Source organism: Cydia splendana, chromosome Z (genome assembly GCF_910591565.1).
Source record: "Cydia splendana chromosome Z, ilCydSple1.2, whole genome shotgun sequence".
Lineage (NCBI taxonomy): Eukaryota > Metazoa > Arthropoda > Insecta > Lepidoptera > Tortricidae > Cydia > Cydia splendana.
The window spans coordinates 20941027-20968496 of NC_085987.1; the positions used below are offsets into that span (position 1 = coordinate 20941027).

A 27470-nucleotide genomic window follows, 5' to 3' on the forward strand; every position below is an offset into this window, starting at 1 on the left:
CGTGCATATGTATAAAGTTCAATTTCAGTTTTGACACTTCGGTGTCGTGACCCTCCTGTACTTTTAGTATGTTGTTTAATACCCATTCCCTACAACTATGCCAAAATACGCTTCTACACGAATTATTTTCCCCGATTGGCAATTTTTGGTTTTCGTTTGGTGAACTACCTACTCGATCAACATTAGGTAGTTATTTACGTAGGTTAATAAAACAACGATTATTCTCAACAGTTTTAATTTAAGATTTTCTTGTAGTGTATGAACACTCAAGGCCTGTCTGATTTCTAAGATCAAGTTCGCCATACTTTTACTATGGCGTACTTGATCTTAGAAAAACGGACGGACTATAACAATCACAACAATCAGCAAGACGAGTTTTACATTTTTCCGTCTACATTCACCTTCTTAATGTTTTGGAATTGCGGAAATAGATCTCCTATGCTTACGTTTTCCAGCATTTGATTTGCAATGTCTTGTATTAAAGGACTTATGAAGTCTCTAATTTCATCCTGTAATAAACAAATTAGTCAATATTTGAATCATAACCTTAAAACTTCCGTGAGACGCGAACACATAAAAAATATTTTCAACGGTTACTCATGTATTAGGTACCTATTAAGTCGAAAAAACTTGACGCGTTTTGATCTAATTTTCGAGGACCTTCTTCACGGAGCACCGACTGCAGTGCGCCTTTATTGGTCGAGTGGACGACGTGTACAGTCACCTGCAATAATATGTTACTCTTCGAAGGCCGCTAAAATATGTGACACGCTCTTATGGCTCTACAAATAAGATCGTGTCAGATATTTTTGCGGCCTTCGAAGAGTAACTTATTATTGCAGGTGACTGTACCTTACTAGACTGGATCGAAACCAGTCCAGCGTTTTGTCGACTTAATAATACCTGCGTAACCCGTTGAAACTAATTTTAATATTTGAATCCTTAATTCGGGTAGTTAACTGAAAATATAGTGCCATCCGGCAGAAAACATAAATCATGGCATACAAATTCTCCACGCACGAAAATATGCGATTTGAAATAAGTCCGAAGTTTTTGTTTCTTCTAACCCCCCTCACTTTTGTGTTCCTCTTTGCAGTTTAATAATAAATGCCTCGTTTACTTACTTTGTAGAAGACAACAATTTCCGGAACCAAGTTGGCGAGAAAAGCGTTAGCGAAGTTGTTAGCGCCTTCATGGTAGAATAGTCCAGTCAGTTGAGGCTGAAACCAATTGATACCATTTATTTTAATTAATAGTAATAATTTACGAGGGCAGATCCAAAAGTTGTTAGCTGCTGAGGCTCAACTCATCTGCGACGTAAATAATATTTATACCAACATGAGAGATATTTCAAATATATAAACGACTTAATGAAAAGAGTTTTTTATTATAATATATTGTTATTGAAAGATTTTTTGTATGGGGTTAGAAATTACTTACAGAAACGGCAATTTTTGTTACAAATCCATATTTAAAACAAATCTTGTAGGTCCTTACCTATTTATATATTTGTAAATCGAACTTAAATTTACCCGGGATTCATAGTTCTGTTCCTTCTGCTATATTCCACGTAAATGATTATATATATTTATAGCTAGTTAATAACATTTTGTTTTAATCTCTCTGAAATTTCCACTTTTAATGTAATTCAGACGTATACATGTGTAACAATTTAGACGTAGAAAGACGATCCAGATTCGCAATAAGCAACATCTAAAAAATATAAACCTTTTTTAAACAAATACTATTTATAAAATGAATTTGATAGCACACACGTCAAATTAAAATATATAATAAATAAACTAAGCGTTTTATTAAATTTGATTTTACACCACTTCAATAAGTACTGAAAGATCCCTCACAATGGTATAAATATTATTCAAATCGCATGAATAGAGCCGGAGCAGCTAACAACTTGCGTACCAGCCCTCGTAAATTATTTCGATAAAGGAGTACGTCTTCTTGTTTGATATATTTAGGTTGCGTTAAGAATTTTAAGTATTTTGAGTTACGTTACGGTTTTTATGAAATATATTTTTTATGGTTCCGCACCTCATAAGTAGTAAAAAAAATATTAACCTATGCTGCATGAAATAAATGTTTTACGATTAGGTAAATATTGTGTGCCGCAAACATTCACTAATTTTACGCTTTACGAACATTGTCTATCAAAGTTTATAACTTTATCAATATAATCGTCATATTTTATGGACACCTATTCCACAGTCTAGCAAACAATTTTATTATTTTTACGGTACCGTATTTCCATAAGGAAAAAAGTAGTTTGTGGATGTTGGTCTGTCTGTGCATCTGTCACATGTAATTTGCTCTGAAGCTACTGCAACAACCGGTCGAGGTGAAGTATCTTTAAATCGGTTGTCACTTAAATTAAATTCTGAAAATTGTATGTCGAGCATTATTCGTTTTTACGAATATTAAAAAGGTACCGTATACGTATATTTTTCTCGATGCACATTTCAAATTGTCTAACGTTAAAATTAAATTCTTACTCGGAGTTCTGCTTCTAATATAAATTGTACAACAAAAAACATTACCTCAAACCTGCTTAAGCCAATGTTAACGACCATATCTGTTATCGTCGTGCTCAAAACTGCAATCGTAAAGGAACCCGAAACTTTCGGTTCAATCACCTCGACTCTGAAAGTGTAAATTATCATGAAAGTAATATTTATAGTTAGGTAATGTTTAATTACCTACATCTTACATCAGATCAATAACTTACTTGCCGTCGCCTTTACCAAATATTTCATAATCCATCGCAGTAATATAAAGATCGTACTCATCTGAAAATTACCAGTTAGTAATACTTACAATAATTAGGTAATCGAAGAATAAATAATCGTATAAAAATGTTAAAAACTATGCAAAATATATAAAATTATGCGACATTTTGAGTGTCTCAAAGTGCTTCAATTTTGGGGCTACCTAAGTGCCACTTGCGGCTTAGGGGCAAATTGGATATTTCACCTTTTTTTATCGTAAATATTTTTAACTACACATACCCTCTAGGTAGTCTAGGTATAATGCGTCCTAAAAACACAGACCTGTCATTTTCGCTAACGCTTAAAGACAGCTGAAGCGTACGAAAGGGAAGCCATCACGTATATGATCATCCCATGAGTGCGAAAGAGGCAGACTACAAATGAAAAAACATGAGCATTTTTGAATTTGACAACGGTCGCGAATGGCCAAGAGCGTATCAACGTAATTTTTAAATTGAAAAATATACAAATCAGGAAGAGAACTATTACTTAATAAAGTAATACAGTGAAGATGGTGTTTTTTAGTGTGCCCAGTGCCGATTGCAGTGTCACGGGGCCAAGTAATCCAAACAAATACTCATACCCATGCTATTCCGAGTGAAATTTTCTTAACGATATATTGTCAAATTAACAGCATAAAAATGTAAGAAGTCGGTTTATACAGTTCTATATAAGATTTTCTTCCCTTGTGTGCTAATATTTTTACAGTAGGTACATATGGTCCTATTTTCCCGCACTAGTGCGTAAAATAGCACTTTTCTTGCGATGTCAAAAGTTTCAAGGGCGATATGTACTGTAAAACGTTGTACGATACACGTGCGAATAGGTAATTCGCAACTCGTGTCGATTTAAAACACTCCCTTCGGTCGTGTTTTAATTTATCGCCACTCGTTTCGAATTTCCTCTTTTCTGCACTTGTATCGTAAATAACTATATCATATTTGTCAATAATTTAGAATATTTTGTGTAAAATCATAAACTGTTACTTTACGCTAGAGCTTGCCTAAATGTTCAGATGACTGTATCGATAACTCATCGGTTTATTGGGACCGTGCACGATGGCAGCGCTGCTTAGCGTTTGCAACGTTGAGGGCAACTGTTAAATAATGAGCGCATCAAAATAAAGATTATTCTTTAAAAATATTTACTAAAATGCACTTAACAATATGCGGAATCTTTTCGTTTTTAATGTTAAATACACTTGGTTTTTGTTTTACTGAAAATAGTAAGAATTATCTGTGTAAATATTTTATATTATTCGGTCAATTTTCTTCGTTGTTGTTTCGTTACAAATTCAATGAAAAAATGTTTTATTCGTTATATTTTGATGGCCCACTTTGTGATACGTATGATGCTTGCGAGTTTAAAAGTCTTGCCCTTCTTCACAGGTTTTTAAGTTAAAAATTATGTTCTTTCGCTTATAACAATATATGTTGTGAGACGACAGACAACCCTACGTGTCAACAAGTATGCTTTTGATGAGCTTTCAATAACTAATATTACAATCACCTAATGTTGGTACACTGTAATAGCCATACTATTTTATTAACATCCAAGCAAAACTGTGTTGACATAGACTAGATAAAATGTTTACTCATTACGTTGTTACGTCTGGAATGATACTATATGATATAAAAGGCTAATATCTAGCTCGGTGTTGAAAATATATAAAATTTAATATTACTGTTACGTCCAGTATTATTGCAGTTTACCACACAACAGCTATCGTGACCCATTTTTATCGTAAGTATGATTTAAAGAACAAAATAACTGAGAAGTATGGGAATTGACAGAATTTTTGGCCACATCAAGCGCTGCGATCGTTTCGGCTTTCCCCAACACCCGCTTTGCACGGAGTGACGGAGCCAATAGCTATGTAAATATTTCTTCACAAGACATCATCATTAAGATGATCCTTTGTAGCTGGTTTGTTACTGCACACCGTTGTATGGGGACCTTGCACTTTGAGACCATGCGCTGAAACTTGGCACAGTTGATTGTTAGCTGGTCTTGAGCAGAAACAGACCGGTAGACGTCGAGAGCCACCTCTCATTTAGTGGGGGGGAGGGGGAAAGTTCAACGCTGCCGCGCTTCACTTGGAGCAACATTTCTCTAAAACTATACCTATTAGGGCATGTAATATATCATTTTCGGATAAATTAAGGATGAGGAACAAAAACAATGCACTTTCTAACAAAAAATAAAGCATAAAGTAGAAAAGACTAAAAACGTATTTTTGTTTTTTTCATAATTACCAATTTTTTTTAAAAGTGTAGCAGGAATCTGAAAACAAAAAATACAGTCGTAAAGCTACACTTATTACGTTTAAGAAAATATATAGTTTATTATACAAACCTGTTGATAAATGGGAGATAAAAAATAATATTAAGCGTGGGTCAGAGTGATCTCAATACAACATATTATGAATGTGGGAAAGTTACTTATAATTTGTTCTACAATCGTTTATTTTTCTTGTTTTTCGTAAATAACTCGTAAACGGTAGCCCACAGCAAAAAAATATCTTTTACGTAAATAATCTGTTTCAGATTTCTTATAAAATAAGTGCTACTTTTTTTCGCTGCCATCAATAAAAAAAAATATATTGAAGGGAGAAAATAAATACTTAGGGGGATTTTTTTAGTCATTCGTAAATAACTCGTAAACGGTGGCCAATAGCAAAAAATTTTTTAGTACATGAATAATTTACATAAAATTTCCTACAAAAAAGGTCATTCAAACTTTTTCGCTAGGATCAATATTAAAAACGATATTAAAGAGAGAAAATAAATTCTAAGGTCCCCTTTTTAAATATTGATCCTAGCGAAAAAGTTTGAATAACCTGTTTTGTAGGAAATTTTATGCTAATTATTCATGTATTAAAATATTTTTTGCTATTGGCCAACCTTTATGAGTTATTTACGAATGGCTAAAAAAGGGGACCTTAGTATTTATTTACTCCCTTCAATATTTTTTTTTTTTTTAATATTGATCTTAGCGAAAAAAGTAGCACTTATTTTATAAAAAATCTGAAACAGATTATTTACGTAAAAGATAATTTTTTGCTGTGGGGTACCGTTTACGAGTTATTTACGAAAAACTAAAAAAATAAACGATTGTAGAACAAATTATTAGGGCGAGCGAAGCGAGCCCTATCACTATTCGACAATCTATGCATTCTTGTGGTACACTTTACGGAAAAACTATCGCACTGTTAGGTTTGAGATTTAACATAGTAATTTATATTCATGTCTAGATGTGTTATCAAGCATAAAAATATCATTATATAAACATAAAAAATAAATAAAAGGGTAAATAATGTGTATTACTACTAACGCCATCTGTTGGACTAATGTTAGTTATTTCTTTTTCTAACAGATGGCGTTAGTAGTGACAAGGTTAAAGGTTGTTCCGTTAAAATGCGCTGGGTTTTTGTGGCTCAATATAATTGGGTATTTGACTATACTAGTCAAATGAGTTTCTTTTTTCGAACTGTTAAAACGATTTGCTACTATGGAATTTATATGAATCACTAGCATGTGACGTCACAAGCAAATTACCTACTCTTTATAGTTGTTATCGGGTTTTAAAATAGAAATTGTGACTAAAAATAACTGCTATCTACGTTTCTCTATTAATCTTCTGGTGCTTTATTTCTTGCATGGTGTAAAATAATTTATCTTAAGTAGTCAAATACCCTATTAGTAGGTAATCATAATTAATTATGGGTGAAATTTAATACGTGTACGTATATATTTTTTGATTGAATCGATAATCGTTTTTACTACTATGGCGGTTAAAATCACACGTGATTGATTTCGAAATTGCGGCAGTAATGCAGTTGGCAGTAATATCGCAGTCGGCAGCAGTATTGCAGCGCGATATTACTGTCTTACTGTTTCAAATGCCAAAATCGAGTTCACTGCCAGGGTTTTTGACATTCGAGGCAATAATGTAGTCGGCAGTAATATTGCAGTCAGCAGCAGTATTGTAGCGCGCAAATGTCGAAATCGATATCGCTGCCAGGATTTTTGATATTTGCGGTAGTAATGCAGTCGGCAGTAATATCGCTGTTGGCAGCAGTAGGTATTGCAGCGCGATAGTACTGCCTTATATACTGTTTCAAATGCCAAAATTGATGTCGCTGCCAGGGTTTTTGACATTTGCGGTAGTAATGCAGTCGGCAGCAGTATTGCAGCGCGATATTACTGTCTTACTGTTTCAAATGCCAATATCGATTTCGCTGCCAGGGTTTTTGACATTCGAGACAATAATATAGTCGGCAGTAATATTGCAGTCAGCAGCAGTATTGTAGCGCGCAAATGTCGAAATCAATATCGCTGCCAGGATTTTTGATATTTGTGGTAGTAATGCAGTCGGCAGTAATATCGCTGTTGGCAGCAGTATTGCAGGGCGATAGTACTGCCTTACTGTTTCAAATGCCAAAATCGATGTCGCTGCCAGGGTTTTTGACATTTGCGGTAGTAATGCAGTCGACAGTAATATCGCAGTCGGCAGCAGTATTGCAGCGCGATATTACTGTCTTACTGTTTCAAATGCCAATATCGAGTTCACTGCCAGGGTTTTTGACATTCGAGACAATAATATAGTCGGCAGTAATATTGCAGTCAGCAGCAGTATTGTAGCGCGCAAATGTCGAAATCAATATCGCTGCCAGGATTTTTGATATTTGTGGTAGTAATGCAGTCGGCAGTAATATCGCTGTTGGCAGCAGTATTGCAGGGCGATAGTACTGCCTTACTGTTTCAAATGCCAAAATCGATGTCGCTGCCAGGGTTTTTGACATTTGCGGTAGTAATGCAGTCGACAGTAATATCGCAGTCGGCAGCAGTATTGCAGCGCGATATTACTGTCTTACTGTTTCAAATGCCAATATCGAGTTCACTGCCAGGGTTTTTGACATTCGAGACAATAATATAGTCGGCAGTAATATTGCAGTCAGCAGCAGTATTGTAGCGCGCAAATGTCGAAATCAATATCGCTGCCAGGATTTTTGATATTTGTGGTAGTAATGCAGTCGGCAGTAATATCGCTGTTGGCAGCAGTATTGCAGGGCGATAGTACTGCCTTACTGTTTCAAATGCCAAAATCGATGTCGCTGCCAGGGTTTTTGACATTTGCGGTAGTAATGCAGTCGACAGTAATATCGCAGTCGGCAGCAGTATTGCAGCGCGATATTACTGTCTTACTGTTTCAAATGCCAATATCGAGTTCACTGCCAGGGTTTTTGACATTCGAGACAATAATATAGTCGGCAGTAATATTGCAGTCAGCAGCAGTATTGTAGCGCGCAAATGTCGAAATCAATATCGCTGCCAGGATTTTTGATATTTGTGGTAGTAATGCAGTCGGCAGTAATATCGCTGTTGGCAGCAGTATTGCAGGGCGATAGTACTGCCTTACTGTTTCAAATGCCAAAATCGATGTCGCTGCCAGGGTTTTTGACATTTGCGGTAGTAATGCAGTCGACAGTAATATCGCAGTCGGCAGCAGTATTGCAGCGCGATATTACTGTCTTACTGTTTCAAATGCCAATATCGAGTTCACTGCCAGGGTTTTTGACATTCGAGACAATAATATAGTCGGCAGTAATATTGCAGTCAGCAGCAGTATTGTAGCGCGCAAATGTCGAAATCAATATCGCTGCCAGGATTTTTGATATTTGTGGTAGTAATGCAGTCGGCAGTAATATCGCTGTTGGCAGCAGTATTGCAGGGCGATAGTACTGCCTTACTGTTTCAAATGCCAAAATCGATGTCGCTGCCAGGGTTTTTGACATTTGCGGTAGTAATGCAGTCGACAGTAATATCGCAGTCGGCAGCAGTATTGCAGCGCGATATTACTGTCTTACTGTTTCAAATGCCAATATCGAGTTCACTGCCAGGGTTTTTGACATTCGAGACAATAATATAGTCGGCAGTAATATTGCAGTCAGCAGCAGTATTGTAGCGCGCAAATGTCGAAATCAATATCGCTGCCAGGATTTTTGATATTTGTGGTAGTAATGCAGTCGGCAGTAATATCGCTGTTGGCAGCAGTATTGCAGGGCGATAGTACTGCCTTACTGTTTCAAATGCCAAAATCGATGTCGCTGCCAGGGTTTTTGACATTTGCGGTAGTAATGCAGTCGACAGTAATATCGCAGTCGGCACCAGTATTGCAGCACGATATTACTGCCTTACTGTTTTAAAAGACAAAATCGATGTCACTGCCAGGGTTTATGACATTTGCGACAGTAATGTAGTCTGCAGTAATATTGCAATCGGCAGCAGTATTGCAGCGCGACATTACTACCTTACTGTTGCAAATGTCAAAATTGATGTCGCTGCCAGTATTATTGACATTTGCAGTAATGTAGTCGGCACTAATATCGCAGTCGGCAGCAGTATTGCAGCGCGATATTACTGCCTTATCGTTTCAAATGTCGAAATCGATCTATATCTTCCAGTTAACCTTTGAGCAATTGAGGGAGAATTGGAGAACGGTAGACATAAAAGCTGTACTAAACGGTATAAAAATATGAGAAGTTTTGGATACATCAAGATATAGATGGTTCCCTTATAATAGATTAAACCTACGTAATGTTAAACACTCTTGAAATGTAGGAAACAAGAATATATTCGCATGAGGAATTGAATATAAGTATCTATTGATATAATATAATACAAACACTCTCGATATAATATAATACAAAATGATTTGGGGTATTAATTATTTATAGAAGCCCTTATATCATATCATATAATTTTTAGAGTTCCGTACCTCAAAAGGAAAAAAACGGAACCCTTATAGGATCACTTTTGTTGTCCGTCCGTCTGTCTACTAAGACCTTTTATCTCGGGAACGCGTGGATGTATCGAGTTGAAATTAAAAGCATAACTTAGGTCCTTAGAAAAGCTGTGAAAAATTTAAACTTCTAAGAGTTCTAAGTGATCGGAAAAAAAGATACGGCCGTTTATGCCGCAAAAAATGTATATTTCGAAACTCTCAAAGGAATCAAAATGTACCTATAAAGGGGCCCACTGACGGACTTCGCCGGACGATATCAGCCGGTCAGTTAAACACAAAATTTGACAGCTTCGAACAACTGACAGGTTGATATCGTCCGGCGAACTGGTAATCTGTGGGCCCCCTTAAGTATGGTAATTCCCGTTGATCTAGAATTTCTAGAACTATGAAATTTGGCAAGTAATATCGTCACTACAAGTACTGGGAAAATATTTGAAAACTATTTTTTTTGTAAATAAATTAATAAATACGTTAAATTTGTACGGGCCCTAGGCGGGCGAGTCTGACTCGCACTTGTTTAAGATGAATCTCTAATTAAAAACTACCTTAGTAATTATAACTATATAGGTAGAAAAATTCCGCGAGCCCTTACAAAGCTCTGCTTTTTGCTAGTAAGTAACTTTTACACATTAATAATATTTTGTATTGAGATCACTCTGACCCACGCTTAATATTATTTTTTATCTCCCATGTAGCAACAGTTTTGTATAATAAACTATATATTTTCTTAAACGTAATAAGTGTAACTTTACAACTATATTTTTTGTTTTCAGATTCCTACTACACTTAAAAAAAAATGGTAATTATGAAAAAATCCAAGATACGTCTTTTTGTCTTTTCTACTTTGTTTTTTTTTTGTTTGAAAGTGCATTGTTTTGGTTCCAAAAATAAATTCCTCATCCCTAATTTATCCGAAAATGATATACCACATGCCCTAATAGGTACAGTTTTAGAGAAATGTTGCTCCAAGTGAAGCGCGGCGGCGTCGAACTTCCCCCCTCCCCCCCACTAAATGAGACGTGGCTCTCAAGGTCTCCCGGTCTGTATCTGCTCATGACCAGCTAAGAATCAACTGTGCCAAGTTTCAGCGCATAGTCACAAAGTGCAAGGTGTCGTGCACTAACAAACTAGCTATTGCAACCATACTTTATAACCGACCTAAAATAATAACGATTTTTATACCTTTTTGAAGGTGCACATATTTAGCGATAAATTTAAACTTCACTTTCCAACACAATATTAGAGTTAGACCAAGTTATGTCTGCAACGATTTTGATAGCACACGCAGTACAAGTGTTATGTATACGTCATAATATCATAGAATTTTGACGTTTAAAATAGCACTTTACATTAACAACAACAATTGTATTTTGCAGGCCATATGGCCCTTTAAATTTTCGGCATAGTTACGTAATGTGCTAATTATCGCACTAGTGCGGTAAAGTAGCACCATATGTACTGTAGAATAACTAACGATATATATATTTGACCACTTTCAGGCTGACTGTACCCGCGGTATTAGTCTCCAATGTATAATTTAACCCATTAACTATTTTTGAACAAGGCTGAACACATCTAATATTTGCTATGAAATAGGCCCCAGGAGTAATGCCTTTGTTTTCGTCCTGTAACACGACACGATTAGTGAAAATAGTGAATTACCAATGTCGGCGATTATTATCGGAATGTGTCCTTCAAACTGCACCGAATATCGCAATGGAATTAAACCGCTTATTGAAATTCTTAAATGATCCACGACAAAAGTACTAAGGTAATGCAGTACTAAATCCTTAACCGTTAAGTGTGCCCTGAAATGAAATGTAGAGTTTAGTACGTATAATGCAATATAATATGTTTTTCATCACACTCGCTCAGTAAATGTGGAATTGCAGGCAGGTTTAGCGGGAGTTATAGAAAAATCGTTTTCCCTAGGGAGTTATGAAGTTTCTAGTGCCATAATTAACAGTTTTTTGTCTTTAATTTTTGTATCGCAAGTGTGATGAAAAATATTGTGTGTAACTCGGGCCGTAATAATATTGCAAACTCGAGTCTATAAATCGCTCCGGCAAGCCGTCGCGATTTAACTATACCCTCGTTTGCACTATTTAACTTACGCCCCGAGTTACACACAATGTACAATACTACAATAGTACATTAATGGGTCAGTGAGGGCAGTTACCTGATACGATAACTTCTAAACAAATTACTATAATTCACGGATTTTGGAAACACAGGATATGACATTAGAAACGCCAGAAATGCAAAAAAAAACTGTTTCATACCCCGACTTTAAAAACACCGGACAAGTGCGAGTCGTACTCGCGCACGAAGGGTTCCGTACCATTACGCAAAAAAGGGAAAAAAAACACGTTTTTTAAATGGGAGCCCCACTTAAATATTTATTTTATTCTGTTTTTAGTATTTGTTGTTATAGCGGCAACAGAAATACATCATCTGTGATAGTTTGCTGCATAGCTATCACGGTTCATGAGATACAGCCTGATGACAGACGGACGGACAGATAGACGGACAGACAGACAGCGAAGTCTTAGAAATAGGGTCCCGTTTTTACCCTTTGAAAGAAGAACCTACTCTCAATTCGTCGGAACCTTTAGTTTTTTTTTTTTTTTTTTTTTTTTTTTTTTTTTTTTAAACTTTATTGCACAAAGTATATACAAAAATGTACAAATGGCGGACTTAATGCCAAATGGCATTCTCTACCAGTCAACCATAGGGCCAAACAGACATCTACAATTGGCGCAGAGAGAGAAATATACCTATTCAGTGAATATAAAAAAAGCAAACTATACATATAAACTACATAAATAAATAAAATATATATAAACTACTACATATTTATACAATACATACTATAAATATAATAATGATGGATATTATTCGAACTCTTGTTTTAGCAAATGCTTACGCAACAACCGCTTAAAAGAAAACTTACTTGGAGCTTGTCTAATATTTAGAGGGAGTGAATTCCAAAGACGACTAGCCTGGACGGCGAAAGAATTAGTCATAAAACCAGTACGGTGAGAAGGTATGGTCAGTTTGAGAACGCGGGAGGTACGCAGCTCACATCCTGGACGAGGAGTATCGAAGACGAATTTACTTTTGAGATATCCAGGAGCAGAAGGCTCAAACAGGATCGAAAATAGGATACAAAGGATCCGAAAGGACCTACGACGACGGATGGAGAGCCAGTTGAGCTGCCGGCGGTAAAAGGAGACATGATCGTATTTACGAAGTCCAAATATAAATCTAATACAGTTATTGAGTAGACGGTCTAGTTTATTGAGTGATTCCTGAGTGGCATTAGTAGTACACACATCCCCGTAATCAATTATTGGTAACACTAAGGACTGCACTAACATTTTTTTCGTGCTTACAGGCAGAAAGTTTTTAAATTTATATAGAGTTCTAAGTGTACCTGTGACCTTCCGACTTGTCTCCGAGAGCTGACCAGACCAGGAAAGGTTGGAATCTAAAACTAATCCGAGATTCTTTAGTTTCAATTGTACTACTATTTAAGTCATAACTACTTAAACACTCATTAAACTTGTTAATTAATTTACCAGTTTGATATTGAGCAGGTAGTTTAATAAACAAGTTATCTTTATTTACCTCTCCGAGGAAAAGTTGCAAAACAGCCGTTACAATTAAGTTGGTAAATTATTTAAGTATAAAAATAGAAAAGTAGAAAATCTATACATATAGTCAGAAATAAACCGACGTTTCATAAAATGCATAAAGCTGAATATCATCTGAATATAAAACTTTCGACTATTGCCTGTTATGCCGGAGTACCCCCGCTGACGATTTTGAAGAATCTTCTATTAATTTACGAAAATTATTATGGGACTTAAGAAGACAAAAAAGGATTTAGGTTGAGAGATGAAAGCTTCACAAAAAGCAAAAGACACCTAATACGACGTCTATAGGTACAGGAACAGTCAGCGTCATATAGTAGGTAGCATCCTAAGTAATCAAATAGTTCGGTACGTCATACAAATAATATGGTGTACCGAACTATTTGAATACTTTGGATGCTACCTACTGTACATATCAGCACTGAAAACAAGCTTGTTGGTGACTTGGTATGTATGTTATACAAGTATTTATATTAAAGTACTTACCCTGGCAAGTCAATTACATTGTCATCTATGTGTAAATTTTCTACTTGCAGTGGGTCTAATATCGGAATGTCGCTAGAGCCAGTTAACATTGTCTCCCTAAATGTTTCCAGTAATTCTAAAACCTGCTGCTCGAGCAAGCTGTTCCTTATACCTGTAAAGACACACATATAAGTATACAAGAGGTACATGTTGGGAGGGGACTCCCTCTGGTTGCATAGCAACTTTTGTCATATTTGTAATTGTCATAACACTTTATGCATAAAATTGTAAGTTATAAAAATCTTTAGTCAGAATTATTCCTGAGCATAACTGGGTTTTTGTCATAAATGAGTTATGTCATAATTTTTATAGTCATAAATTTAATTTGCATAAAATTTTAAGTCATCAGCTTGATATCCATAATTGCTTTTCGTTCGAAGTATTGCAGGTATTTATGAAATAGACATTTATTAGACAACAATGTTAAAATAATACTTACACAAAACTAACAACTAAATACTAAATATAAAATATCTCTCCCAAGCTACCCGCTTCTGGAATGGACCCTAGAATGCTGGCGGCGTTGCCCCTTTGAACCGCCAGACTTAATCTTTGAGCCAAGAAGGAGCCCGCCCTGTGGTCGCCCGAGACGCCTATTAGCCTGACCGACACTTCCTTTATTAACTGTTTGGTGTCGGTCGACCATGGGCCCAGTGTTTCAATGGCGAGCGCCGCAAAATCGTATGTGTCCGTTAGAAACGCATATTTGCGACGCTTTAGTGTCTGGGCCTGGTCCGCGGCAGTCCCGGGCTTCCGGGCCGATCCCTCAACGTGGGACGGTGCTAGCGTATCGACGCAGGTAGCGTCCCACGCTAAAGGGCGGCCAAGGCTCCAGGGCACAAGAGTGCAGCCGTCAGGTCTCTTGCCATCTGTGGCAGAGAGGCCTGACGGTTCCAGAGTTGCGGGTAAAGAGGCGGTGCAAAGAGCGCGGCGGATCAGGTCGTTCAATGTGGCGTGTCTATATAGTCGGCCTGCGCTCATTTGGCAGTGTAAGCCGTGCCGTCCTAAAGCATCAACAGCTTGAGCGCATCGACTACAGGTGTGGGGCTCGCATATTTTTAAGCCCAGGCGGAGGCAGACAGCGATGCGTAGGGCTGAAGGATCTAGAGTGGAGCCAAGGTTTTGCGATGGAAGCGCGTGCAGCCAATGTCCTGATTCCTTTTCGGAAACGGCTAATAGCCTCGCCCGTTCGTAGTCGTTATGGCAGTTTTGTAGTAGGAGTTGGTGTTGCGATTTTATATTTATGACATCCCATGTTGCTTGGCTAGATTTTTCCTCTGGTACCCGTTCGACGGGATGGTCTGCACTCCAAGCCGATTCAGCGTCCGCCAGGCACGACACCGACACATTAGCGGTTGAAGGGGTACGTAATATACCACCAATGAGGGTGAGCGTGCTATAGGCAGACGACAAAAAGGCCGGGAGAGCTAAACTGCCCGTCAAACGGATACCAAGACCGCCGTATTTGATCGGGAGGGTAGCCTGGATCCAACTGGGGGATGTGAAGGTTACGTTCAGAATTTTACTAACGGTGTCCTTTAAAATTTGGTCGATGTTGGCAGTAATTATGGGGAATTTCCAAAGTGGGGCGCAGCGAAGGATGTACAAACATTTGGGCGAGAAAAGGCATAGTCGTAAGATGTAGAGGGCCATATGTGGGTTGATTTCATAAAAAAGGTTGGAACACTTAAAGAATTTTTCTATTTTGGAATTTATGCATAACGGGATGGATTCGTCTAAAATGGGGGCTCCTAAAAGTGTGAGGGTTTCGCGGGTTAAAATGGAAATATTTGGTGTGAGCTGGTTAATCTCGTTGATAATAGAGGATCGGGTATTGGCCGGAATGGCTTCTGAAATGAACATTTCACACTTATTAAAATTGATTGAAAGACCGATTTCTGCGAAGCGGTCGATTAAAGTTTTAAGGTCTGCCAACACAGATGACTTACTGCCACCGATGGTGCCGTCGTCTAAATACCAGAGATTTAGGTCCGATGTGAGCTGAGTGATGACGGGGTGGATGGCTAGGCTGAAAATTGCGGGCCCTAGTGGGTCTCCTTGCTGACATCCTACACAAGAAAGTATTTCATTATTTTTATACATAAGCTTTGAAGTGGTCCCGTAACATTGCCAAAGGTAGCTATAAATTTCTGGCAAATCATTTTCAATTTGGTTCAATAAGATGCCACGGTCTATGGAATTAAAGGCGTTTTTAACGTCAACTTTCACAAGAATTTCGAAATGTTGGCTGTCTAAAAAAGAGCGAGTCGCATGTACTGCCGCTTCACACCCTCCTTTAAGTCCAAAGCCCAGCTGGGTAGGTTTAAATTTGCTTGTTAGACGGGAATGAAACTCACGGCAACAAATTTTTGATGTGAGGCGCCGAAATGTGTTTCCGACTGCAATTGGTCGTATTCCGCCATCTTTTTTCATGAGCGCAACAAGATTAGCCCCATATAGTACGGGGACGATGTCTTGGCAAACTTTACCCGTAAGCATAAGGTTTGTGAGTGCGGTTAGCTCATCCAGTAAAGTCTCACCGGCATCTCCTGCAAGCGGGCTAGTTAAATCTTTTAGGTGTTGCGGAGAGATTCCGTCTAGTCCGCCTGCTGACCCAGTTGGAAAGGAGAGTATCGCATGTAAGATTGCAGTTTTCGATACTTGTAGTGGCTGGGAAGAGGTGGCCGGTGGGTTGGGTTGCAATGAAGATGTTGAAACGGAGGGGTGTTTCTCTTGCAGGTCATTGAGCACGGCAGGAGAGCAAGTCGCCAAGGTATCGCTGGAAAACAGTAATCTAGTTGCTCCTTTTATGTTGCCATCGGATAATTTATTTTCTATCGATTTGCATTTGTACTTTGGGTTGGTTGATAATAAGCGAGTAGTTTGGTCTGTCGGGTTGTGAACGGAATGAGGTATGGGAAAGGAGGGGTGAGTTACGTTACTTTTGATAATTGATGTTAAGCTTCGGTTTGATTTCATGTGTGGAATATGTAAATTTTGATAGGCAAATGTTAAAAGACGTTCCCAAGAAGCATTGCTGTTATCTGCTACCACTCTGGCTATGCACTCCGCCAGACTTCGTGCTACAGAAGAACGAGCACCTTTAGGTATACGTTTAGTCAATTTTGTTTCGTTCTTAAGGGTGGCTAGCAATTGAGCTAGGGATATAATTGAGCTAGTAGCCGGGTGAGTATTAGCGTTGCTGTTGGTTGCCACGTTGTTAGTCGCTGTTGGGGGCAGTTGCGGGTCGATTCGCGGGCTATGAGCGCGAACGCAGTGAATATTGAGGCCGCGTTGGCCTTTGTACCGTTTATGGTCGCAGCAGATGGGACATTCCAGGAGCGGGATCTCAGGTGGGGCATTTTGATTAAACATTGAAAATTTACATAAAAATACAAAGAAGTATTGCAGTGCATAGTATTAATATACACTTAAAAAATTTAGTCATATTTTTGTGGTCATAATAATTTTTTTTTCATAAATGTTACAAAGCATAAATAATAAATATGTATTGTTGTGAGCAACCTATGAAGCAAATATTACTTTAATCATAATCATAACCACAGAAACACCTTATAAAAGAGGAGACACGGTTTTATAAAAGAACCTAATCATAGTAGGTAGGTTAGGTTCGTTAGGTTTCTTTAGATGCCCGAAGGGCAAACTACGCAGAAATAGGAGCCCCGCGTGAGCGGGGCTCCGTCGAATTAAGTGTTGGACGGAGGTTAGGGAAAAGGTGTTTTTCGAGGATATATTGAGAGGCTAATAATAATTTCATAAATTATTTATGTAACTTTATTAAAAAAAAATGATAAACTCGTATTCATATATAAACGTAGAGAAATAGTTTTGTGCAATTACAAACTTGGTATACTTTTTGATATAATAAGTTTAGAATGAATTTCATGTGTTACTTATTATTTATTAAACGTTATGGAGGAGGGTGTATATACGGCTATCAATAAATAAGTATGCCTTAAACCATTATGATTGAAATATATTATGCTACAAAACGTTATACGTAAAATCATTATAGGTATCCTTCAATATGGTTTTAGCTGGTATGACATTTGATTCATTATAATTTAAACCTATATGCACAAAAAATATATGACAACTGTTGAGTATATCATCAAATATTATGGCTAAAAATGTATGACACAATATAATATGATTTTTCATTTGTATGCGCAATGATGATTATGACACAAGTTGTTATGCGCATCAAAGATATGACTTAAACTTATATGCAACCCAATATGGACCCTGTTGGGAGGCTATACTGGGGGTCATCCATTAATTACGTCACACGAAATTCTAGGTTTTTTTACCCCTCCCCCCCTCCTTGTCACACTTGGTCACATTTGGCAAACCCCTCCCCCCTGGTGTGACGTCACATTTCTTCAACGAAATCGGCAAATATTTATTTAATTTTTTATCAAAATATTTTTGACAAATGAAATATTAGTAATTTTATAACCCAAAACTGATTAAGAAATAAAATTAAACGAATATAAACGATTATCGTTTCAAAACCTTGTTATTTAAATGATAATTAGCGTATAAAATAATTTAAATACATTTTCGGTTACTGATGAAAGTGATGAAGTTAAAGTGACGTCACAGAGTTTATGACTCCCCCCTCCCCTTTGTCACAACATGTCACATTTTCTTGACCCCCTCCCTCCCCCTAAACGTGTGATGTAATTAATGGATGACCCCTAGTTAGTGGCTACTGCGAACATTAAAATTCGACAATTGTAGTCCAGGCGGCCACAGTAGTATCTTATACAGAAGCAAAATTGGCATTTTAATAACAATACGTCATCGAATATTCGTATATTTGAATTAAAATTGAAAAAACAATAAGTAATCACTTATACCGTATCTTTAGATAATAATTATAGGTAAGTTAAACAGTATTATCGGTAAATCTATAGATAACTAAAGTAAACTAAGAATTCGTAATGTCGGTATACATATAATTGGGTGATTTGAAAAAGGAAACTTACGTATTATCATAAAGCAATTTCTTACAACGTTTTTTTCCTTTTAGTAAGTCTCCACACATAGCTAGTTTTTTTATTCTTTAACCACACCATGTCGTAAAGAATCACTTTATTCGTCGAAAATTGATGAGAAAGTTGCATTTTATCCACAAGAATTTGAGTTGTTATGAGGAAGCAACTCAAACACGGATGGAGTTGACTTTTGAGTGATGTTTTTGAATGATAAATAAGACCGTATTGTTAAGTATAGGGACGGATAAAACCTGGGCCCTATTTCACCAACCGTGACTGGTGCGACAATTGTCGACATCACTGTTACTGACGTCACAGGCCTCCATAGGCTACGGTAACCGCTTACCATCAGACGGGCGGTGCGGTTGTTTGCCACCAACATGTTAATAAAAAAAAACTCCACTATATCGCCAGTTAATAAGTACATACTTATTTTGCGAAGCTAATGACAATTGTCACAAGAAACACGACAATTGTCACGAAATTCCGACACAGAACTCATTTGACGTCAAGAATTACCGAAAGTTCTTTGAAATCTTGTGACAATTGTCATCATTATCATCATAAACATCGCAAGAGAAATACCTGTTTTTTGCCGATATAATATATTTTTTTTAAATAATAATGATGGTGACAAACAGGAATTACGGCCCGCCCGATGGTAAGCGGTAACCGTAGCCCATGGATGCCTGTGACGTCAGCAACAATGAGACTTGTCGAATTGTCGCACCTGTCACCGTGGTGAAATAGGGGCCTGTCTAACTGTTGACATGTGTCTTATTTTGTATTACTATGTTCTAAGAGTTTGATCTGAGGGTATTTTTAAGCTATATTTGATTTTATTTAAGGTATGACATTTTATTTTATTTTAGGGACTTTATGATGCTTTTAATACCGTATAGCAAATACAGTCCGGACAAGCCTATCGAGCTGAATTTGAGACTATTTCACGGACTCTTTGGTACGATTCAAAGTAACAACAGGTTAATAGGCTGCCAAAACATGTTATCTAAGTATCCTCTTCATGATTCTTCAATTGAGCAGCTGCGGAATAAATGTGGTGAATTTATATTTTTACATAAAAACGATTTTTCACCCCACGTTTTGGAATCCCTTCAATTTCTGATGCAAGCGAAATGACGGCGACAGCTAGAAGAATAAGCTAAAAACCAAAGCCTAACGGACATTCATGGCGTTGATCCATCGCTAGAGCGGGTCGATAGATACGCTCCATGATAGTTATATTAGATGTCAAAGTCAGAGTTGTCGTAAGCAACATGCATATTCTCTAAAAGGCCACCATGCACAGATCCTAAACTTTTTTTTTAACGAAAAGAAATGCTTAGACTATGTCCAGATGTTTCGCTATACGAATCATGTGTAATTGCTGTTTACATAGTATGATTTTTTAACCGACTTCAATTTCATAGAAGGAGAAGGTTCTGTATTCGGTTGTGGCTATTTTTTTTTTCTATGTACGTTCACTCCGACATCCGTAGTCCGATTTGAGTAATTCTTTTTTTGTTTGAAAGGAGCTACCTCCGAGTTGGTCCCATTTTAATTTGGTTCTGTTCTGATTATGGGATCCATGAGGAATTGAGAGAACTCCTCAATTTTTAAAGGCACATGCATGGTGTGTTGGGCGTTTTCTTAAGCAACTCGAGCATTTTCTCCCGAAAACCACCAATTTGATGAAGTAGACCTGATGATGATTATTATTTTGATGATAATGATGATGATTTCTTTATATGTAAGTATGTTCAGCGATTACTCCGGCACCTGTGATCCGATTTGAGTAATTCTTTTTTTGTTTGGAAGAAGTTACCTCCAAGGTGTTTCCGTATTATTTTTGGTTCTAGTCTGATGATGGAATCCATGAGGAATTGAGGGAACTCCTCAATTTTTAAAGGCACGTGTTAAGTGATTTCGGGGTTTTCTAAAGTAACTCGAGCATTTGCTTCCGAAAACCACCAATTTGATGTACTGCAACTGTAGCCTTACCACGAGTTTGACATTGACATATTCGCTAACGTCTTATGCATCTAAATGTAACTTTTTATGCATCTCGCTCACACTAAGGTTAGTACGAGCGAGATGCATAGGAAGTAAGTTACACACATGCTACCGAATATATCAATGTCGAACTAGTGGTAAGCTGGTAAGGCTAACTGATCGGGGGTTAGGGTTAGGAGTTAAGGGTCAGGGATTAAGGGGTCGGGGAATGGCGGTTGAAAAGTTGCTGGTTCAGGATCGAGGGGTTCCTGGATCAGGGGTTGATGTGCTGTGAGGTTGAGTGATCGGGGGGCTGAGGGATTGGGTCAGTGGCGGGGCGGGCGGATGGATTTAGTTGACAGGAATTATAATTTCCCAGACGGACTCGAGAAAATTCCTGATTACATATTTACTTAAGTAATAGGTACACGAATTTAGTGTTAAACATGATCTTGTTTTTCATTCATGCGTCGCGCTCTTAACAATGCGTTAATACTAAAAATGGTAAAATAAAAACTTTTTACAAAAAAATGAAACCGACTTCAAAAAGGATGAAATAAAATATTATCCCTTTTTATGTCTATGCGTTACCAACTGATATGTTTGAAGTCGGTGACAAGCCAAGTAGTAACAATACCAGTCAAAAATAATCAGCTTTATGGCTATAAATCCCATTAGAACTGTACTAATAACTACTATAAATGTGTAAAGAATTCTGTCTGCCTCTTTGTCGCCTTTTCATGGCTAAACAACTGAACCGCTTTAGGTGAAATTTGGCAAGAAGGTAAATTCCTTGAATTGTTTTATATTCTGAAATGTAGTCCTCTGGATAAGGGACTGGAAATAACTCAGTCCCAATCCCACACTTGCGTGCTATAGACTGTTCGAGCATTAGTAAGAAATGCTCTTTAAAAAATATGACGGCAAAAAAATGCATTCATATTTACACTAATGTGCCGACAAACATGGTACCTACGGACTGCGCCAAGGTTTGATCGTGTGTTCTGAGGTGTGTTCTTAGGTCCAGTCGACGTCAATGATATGTTTACACTTTTGCACCTTACTCCTTTGTAATAAGGCGAAAATTGTAAACATATTTTTAACGTCGACTGTACCTACAGAAAGTACGTTCATTGTCGTCGTGTAAGGCAATCCAACGTAGGTAAATCCTTATCGAATCGCACCAAAGGCATGGTATGCTTCAAAATTTGGCTTGGCACCGACTTCAAACATATCAGTTGGTAACGCATAGACATAAAAAGGGATAATATTTTATTTCATCCTTTTTGAAGACGGTTTCATTTTTTTGTAAAAAGTTTTTATTTGTGTGATATTGTCTTGTTCGCAAACCGCAAATTTTCTTGTAGTATTTGTCAGCACTCGTAATTGTTACTCGAGAGGATTGGGTAAATTTTGTCCAAACTATGTATATGCTTTACGTCGAGGTCCCAGGACGAAATGTGTTCCTTATTAAAGCACTAATTAAACACATGCGTAATTTTGAAATAAAAATATAATACCAAAAAAAAACGGCTAAGTAAAGTTGTCCCTATAATTAACGATACGGTCTTTAGCATTCATTTTATTTGTAACGTTTTACAGTTACAGTACCTACAGTCGACCTGTCTGGCCTAGTGGATACTGCCTATGAAGGCGATGGTCCCGGGTTCAATCCCGGTAAGGGCATTTGTGTGATGAGCACGGACCTCCGGGTTTTTTTCCATGTACTCGGTTTCCATTTTCTATGTCGGTTACACTCGGTAGCAAAGTTTGTTTAACCCGCGTGCCTTGAAAGCCTCGCACATAGTAAAATACAAAAATAACGGCACGTGGAGTCGGTGCAAATTCTGATACGTTACCTACTAGACAAGGAGCCCTATTCGACAAGCGATGTTTGATGTATCATAACATAAGTTCTCGAATATGTACAATGTCAAAATTTGACATTAGCAATCGACAGTCAGGTGACAACCAAACCAAACCGAACCACCGCGAGATCAGAGTTGAGTTTTGGTTGTACCAAATGATATTATCGAAACAACACTTGATAGAATCAACATGCAATAAAATCAACTGTTGATTTGACGTGGATGCGAAATCTGACAGTTGTATATGTCGAATTTGGCCCCAGGATCTCTATAACTGTGTCGTATGCATAGCTAGTTATACTGCCCACGAAATGTCTTTATACGTAGTTTCAAGTCTCTTACTAAAATTGTTTCCATTACAAACTTTCAACCCCTAATTTTAAAATATTTAATACCCCTTAGGGGATGAACTTTCAAAAACTCAGAAATATTTTTTTCTTGATTTCTAATATTGCGTCTTAAATACTATGAAGTTTCAAGGCCGACACAAAAAAAATCGTATGAATTTTCAAAAATCGCAGACATTACTTTTCTTATTTTAACGAAATATGTTTTTACGAAGCTTCAAACCTTCAAATTTCAAATCAAACTTGTACCACATACATACATTAAAACGGTTTTTAACGTTAATTTTTAATATTTAATTTTCAAGATCGCTTCTTTTATTTCTCGTACACATTATAAAAGTAACTTGCTGGCTTGTTGTTTTGCTTTTGTAGTTTCAGATCTGCGTTGATGAGTTAGTCATAAATATAGCAAATTTCATTAAAATCGTTAGAGCCGTTTCCGAGATCCCCGAAATATATCGACGCCGGAAAGCAAACACGTAGTAACCCACAAAAACCAAATTGTTCACCAGAGCCGCAAAACTTAACGAGTTTTGAAAAAAAAAATCATAACTATCTTGTTTATGAACATAACTTAGGTACTCAAATTTGGAAGCAACATTCAAAATTTTTTGGACTTCAATTTCATTTAAATGAATTTAACCGCAAGTTGTTACCAGTCCATATTTTGTGGGTTACTACGTTTTGATAATTTTTAGACAGTTCGCAAACACGTAGTAAATGCCCGTACCAAATGTATAGGATAGCATTTCCTTAAATATTTTATGGACAGCAAAAACGCAGTAATCCACCTGAATATGACAAAAGATATCCGTAATAAAGTCTTAAACGTTGCGGTTTAGACATTTTGGGTGAAGAAAATGCTGTAACAGTATTTGTTTTCTTCTTGTAAGCAATTTAGAATGCATTAAATGTATTGCCAAAAATTTTACCACACCCTAAAAAATGATTTTAATGGCATCTTAAAGTAAATTGCACGACATTTTAAATGTATACTTATAAAATGTGAAATGTTTCGGGATTCATAAACGAAAATAAAACATCTATTATGATGATTTGAATTATTAAAATCAATATGAGCATTCTTAAGACCAAACAAAACACGTAACCTTCCTTTTGATATTCAAGAACATAATTAAATCTTATAATGTTATTGTAAAACCAACTAAAAAATAAGAAGTCCACTTTGGAAAATACATAACGTAATATGAGATCAAAATCTAACCAAAGTATAACAACGTCGTTCAATTAAAAAAAGTGGTTTCTACATTCTCTTATAAAATAAAAGTCCACTTTAGACAAAACAAACTTTCACCAGATACCATAATTAAGACCAAATTTTATTTAAGTACCATAAAACCATAAATCGATACACACACCGTAAATATTGCAATTTTACATGCTTACAATTGAAAAAAAAAAACTTACTTTTCTTAAATAAAAACAATTTCTTTAACCAAAATCCCCGTAATATTTTACTTAATTACAAACACGTCGACTCACTTTCACCCTCCGAACCGCACTGAGCGACGGCGCAAACGTTCGAATAATGGCCGCGATAGCCGCGTTATAACGAAATAAGGCGCATAAGTTAAAACCTTACGCCCTACAACAGTGAAGTAATTATTAAGTGGTAGTTTTACTTGATCCTTGTAAACGTAGTTAATGTCATGTCTCTCAAATTTTAATAGTATGTGAATTTGTGTTAAACCACTACTCGACTAAACATTATTTCTCGCCAAATAGCGTAACTGCAAGACATTCACATTCATGAGCGGCAAACACGTAGTTACCTACATTTACGTCAAAGCAACGGAGGTTGTAAATGACAATACTAGAAATTGTATGGAATTCAAAGTGCTGTAAATGCAATGATTTAAATTATTGAGTTTATTTTTGCTATTTACTGCGAGTTTGCTGAGTAAATTTCAAGAAAAACGAGAAAATTTGTGTTCCTATTTTCCCCAAATTTCATTGGCACGTGGTTTCGACATATCGACGCAGAAAAAATTGGAGATTCCTAAAATGCAATAAAAAAAAATTTGACCTTGTGTGGGTTACTACGTGTTTGCTTTCCGGTGTCGATATATAAATAAATAAATAAATATTTATATATATATATAGAAATATTTTCTGGTAAATAAGTTTTTTTAATTGTATTTATTATAATTCCAAAATTTTATATAGGTAGGTACATGACCATTACTTTAAAACGGTTCAACTAACCAAACCAAATTGCGGCCGTTGAAATATCTCCATACTTAGAATCAAGATTACTTACCCGCAATATCATCCACCACGGATGTAGTTGAAACGCCTATTAATGTCGTCAACAAAATTAAACTCATTTTTCTCATCTAAAAAAGTACAAAATATAAAGCACATGTATGAAATAAAAAAAGTGATATAAACATACTGTCACAGTTTTGTAGCATTAATAATTATATTTTCACCTTTAAATTAAAAATTACAATGATCAATCAATCACAGGTGTCGCCGCAAAGGTAGTGGACATGTATTTGATAAATCCGAGTACTCGTTTAGTAATCAAGAACACTTGTGGGAAGATTAATCCAATGCGATAACAAAGCATTGTACGCTTTGTTTTGTATTATATATTTTAATATTCTTTTCATTCTCTTTTTATTTTAAAGGGTCAATTTTCAAATAGTCATTTTTTGCTGTAGTGATTATATTCTCTTTGGTCCCACGGCTAAAACTCGAAGTCCATAGGACTAAAAGACTGGGTATGTATATATGTTCATTCAATGTATTATAAACTTTAAAAATAATGTATAACTGTACCTTATTATTTGTTTCTGACAAAACCGCATGTGAAGTTCCAAAACCGGCGAAATTTTCCGCTTTTTCGCGTGTCCTAGTGCCCCATAAAAATATCATAATTTTGGATATAGGTAACGTATTATTAATAACTTTGTATTTTTATAAAGTGAATTTCCTAGATAATTGATTTAATTATTTCGATAAATTAATGCGTTATTTAATAAAACAAGGGAAGCCTTTTTATCGTTGTCCCACACTTGTTTCGTTGTGACTTAAAGATACCCCCCAAAATCTTCTTTGTCTATTGAATAACGGTTAAGGTCCAGCGGGGCAATTTCGACTGCGAGATAATTCAACTAATCGAAATAACTTCTATTGGAAAGTGCTGGCTGTTCACATTGTGTATGATCGCGGGAATATTTGAATTTGTTTCTGTGACATGTTTTTCTATTTTGATGCTCTTATATCGATCGTGTAACATGTACGTAATTTTCTCTCTGAATAAAACTAATTAATATTGCATCCATATATTCCTATTAATTCGTCACTGCTTTCCACCATCATCTTCCATGTTTTACATTATTAACTAGAGTCTCACACAATACACAGAACACATATTTTTCGCTATCTGAACATATAATGGCACTCTAGTTAATGATGTAAAACTTGGAAGATATTTCGATTAGTTGAAATTATCCCGCAGACAAAATTGTCCCGCTGCACCTTAGATTAAATTTACGATGCAATGCAATAGTGCGGTTAGTTGGGCGTCGATCGCCCTCGAGTGTGGACGCCGAAACCGAATTTTCGGCTTTTGCTAAATTTTGACATGTTTATTTATGTGATTGCCGTAACCCGTCAATATTCCTTCAATATTTCGAACTTTACTACCAAATAGTCTAGGCTAGTTTATATAGTTTCTGGAAAGGTTATTCAAAATTTTGCTATAAACCATAACTGGTTTATAAATATTTTTAAATTTATAAAAGAAGCCCAGCGGCCATCTTACCTTCAGTCTATCGCCAGCTCTCAAAAGAGCATTTTCCAAATTAAGGGTCCGTGCAAGGTGCCAAGGCAGGCCCCGTAATACCTTCAAAAAACCCTCGCGCTCTTGGCATAGCTTAAAAAGCCTTAACTATACCTATTCTCACTCACGGCTTGCACGTGCCTCTTCTTCTTGACTTTTCGAAGAATTACAAGTTAAGAATTTCGTCGCGGAAATCGACGTCCTGAACTGGTGCTCCTTCTACAAGCGTGCGTGCCTGAGCGCGCCCGTCCAAGCGTGCGTGCCTGAGCGCGCTCCTCTATCAAGCCCTTGGTCAGGCTTGGTCAGTGGGGAGACACTCCTGACTTCGGTCGTACTCGGCTCCGTTCGGCTCAGCATTGCTCCGAGCAATTATTAGGGTTGGCACCACTTGACTTCCTTTTGCGTGCACGACCACAGATAAGATAATTACTTGAATTTTGTAAACCCTAAATAGCCGAAAGGGATAGTGCCATATATTAGAAAGGGATAGCATGATTCGACCCTGAACCGCTGTCAAACTTCGGGTTTGTATTAGGAAGTGTCTTTTCTGTACGGTAGTACTATTATTTCTTTTGTGCCTTGGTGCGCCCTAGTACACGCGCCGCCCACTATTAACGTGCGCTATAGAGCGCCTTCGCCGATTAAATGTGTGCTTTCGCT

General features: G+C 36.9%; 1 protein-coding gene and 1 long non-coding RNA gene across 2 annotated transcripts in view; one reads left to right on the forward strand and one right to left on the reverse strand.

Moving 5' to 3' along the window:
- The window catches only part of LOC134804934 (uncharacterized), a 401964-nt gene that overhangs the window by 109454 nt on the left and 265040 nt on the right, over positions 1–27470 (forward strand). The window lies entirely within an intron of this gene.
- Positions 219–25520, reverse strand: LOC134804399 (uncharacterized). The gene is made up of 8 exons (XM_063777430.1): positions 25453–25520; positions 25281–25356; positions 13733–13883; positions 11253–11398; positions 2744–2804; positions 2556–2658; positions 1125–1220; positions 219–509 (listed from the first exon to the last, which is right to left on the reverse strand). Exons 2-8 carry the CDS (start codon positions 25354–25356, stop codon positions 378–380), a joined length of 765 nt encoding a protein of 254 aa, XP_063633500.1. The 5' UTR covers positions 25453–25520; the 3' UTR covers positions 219–377.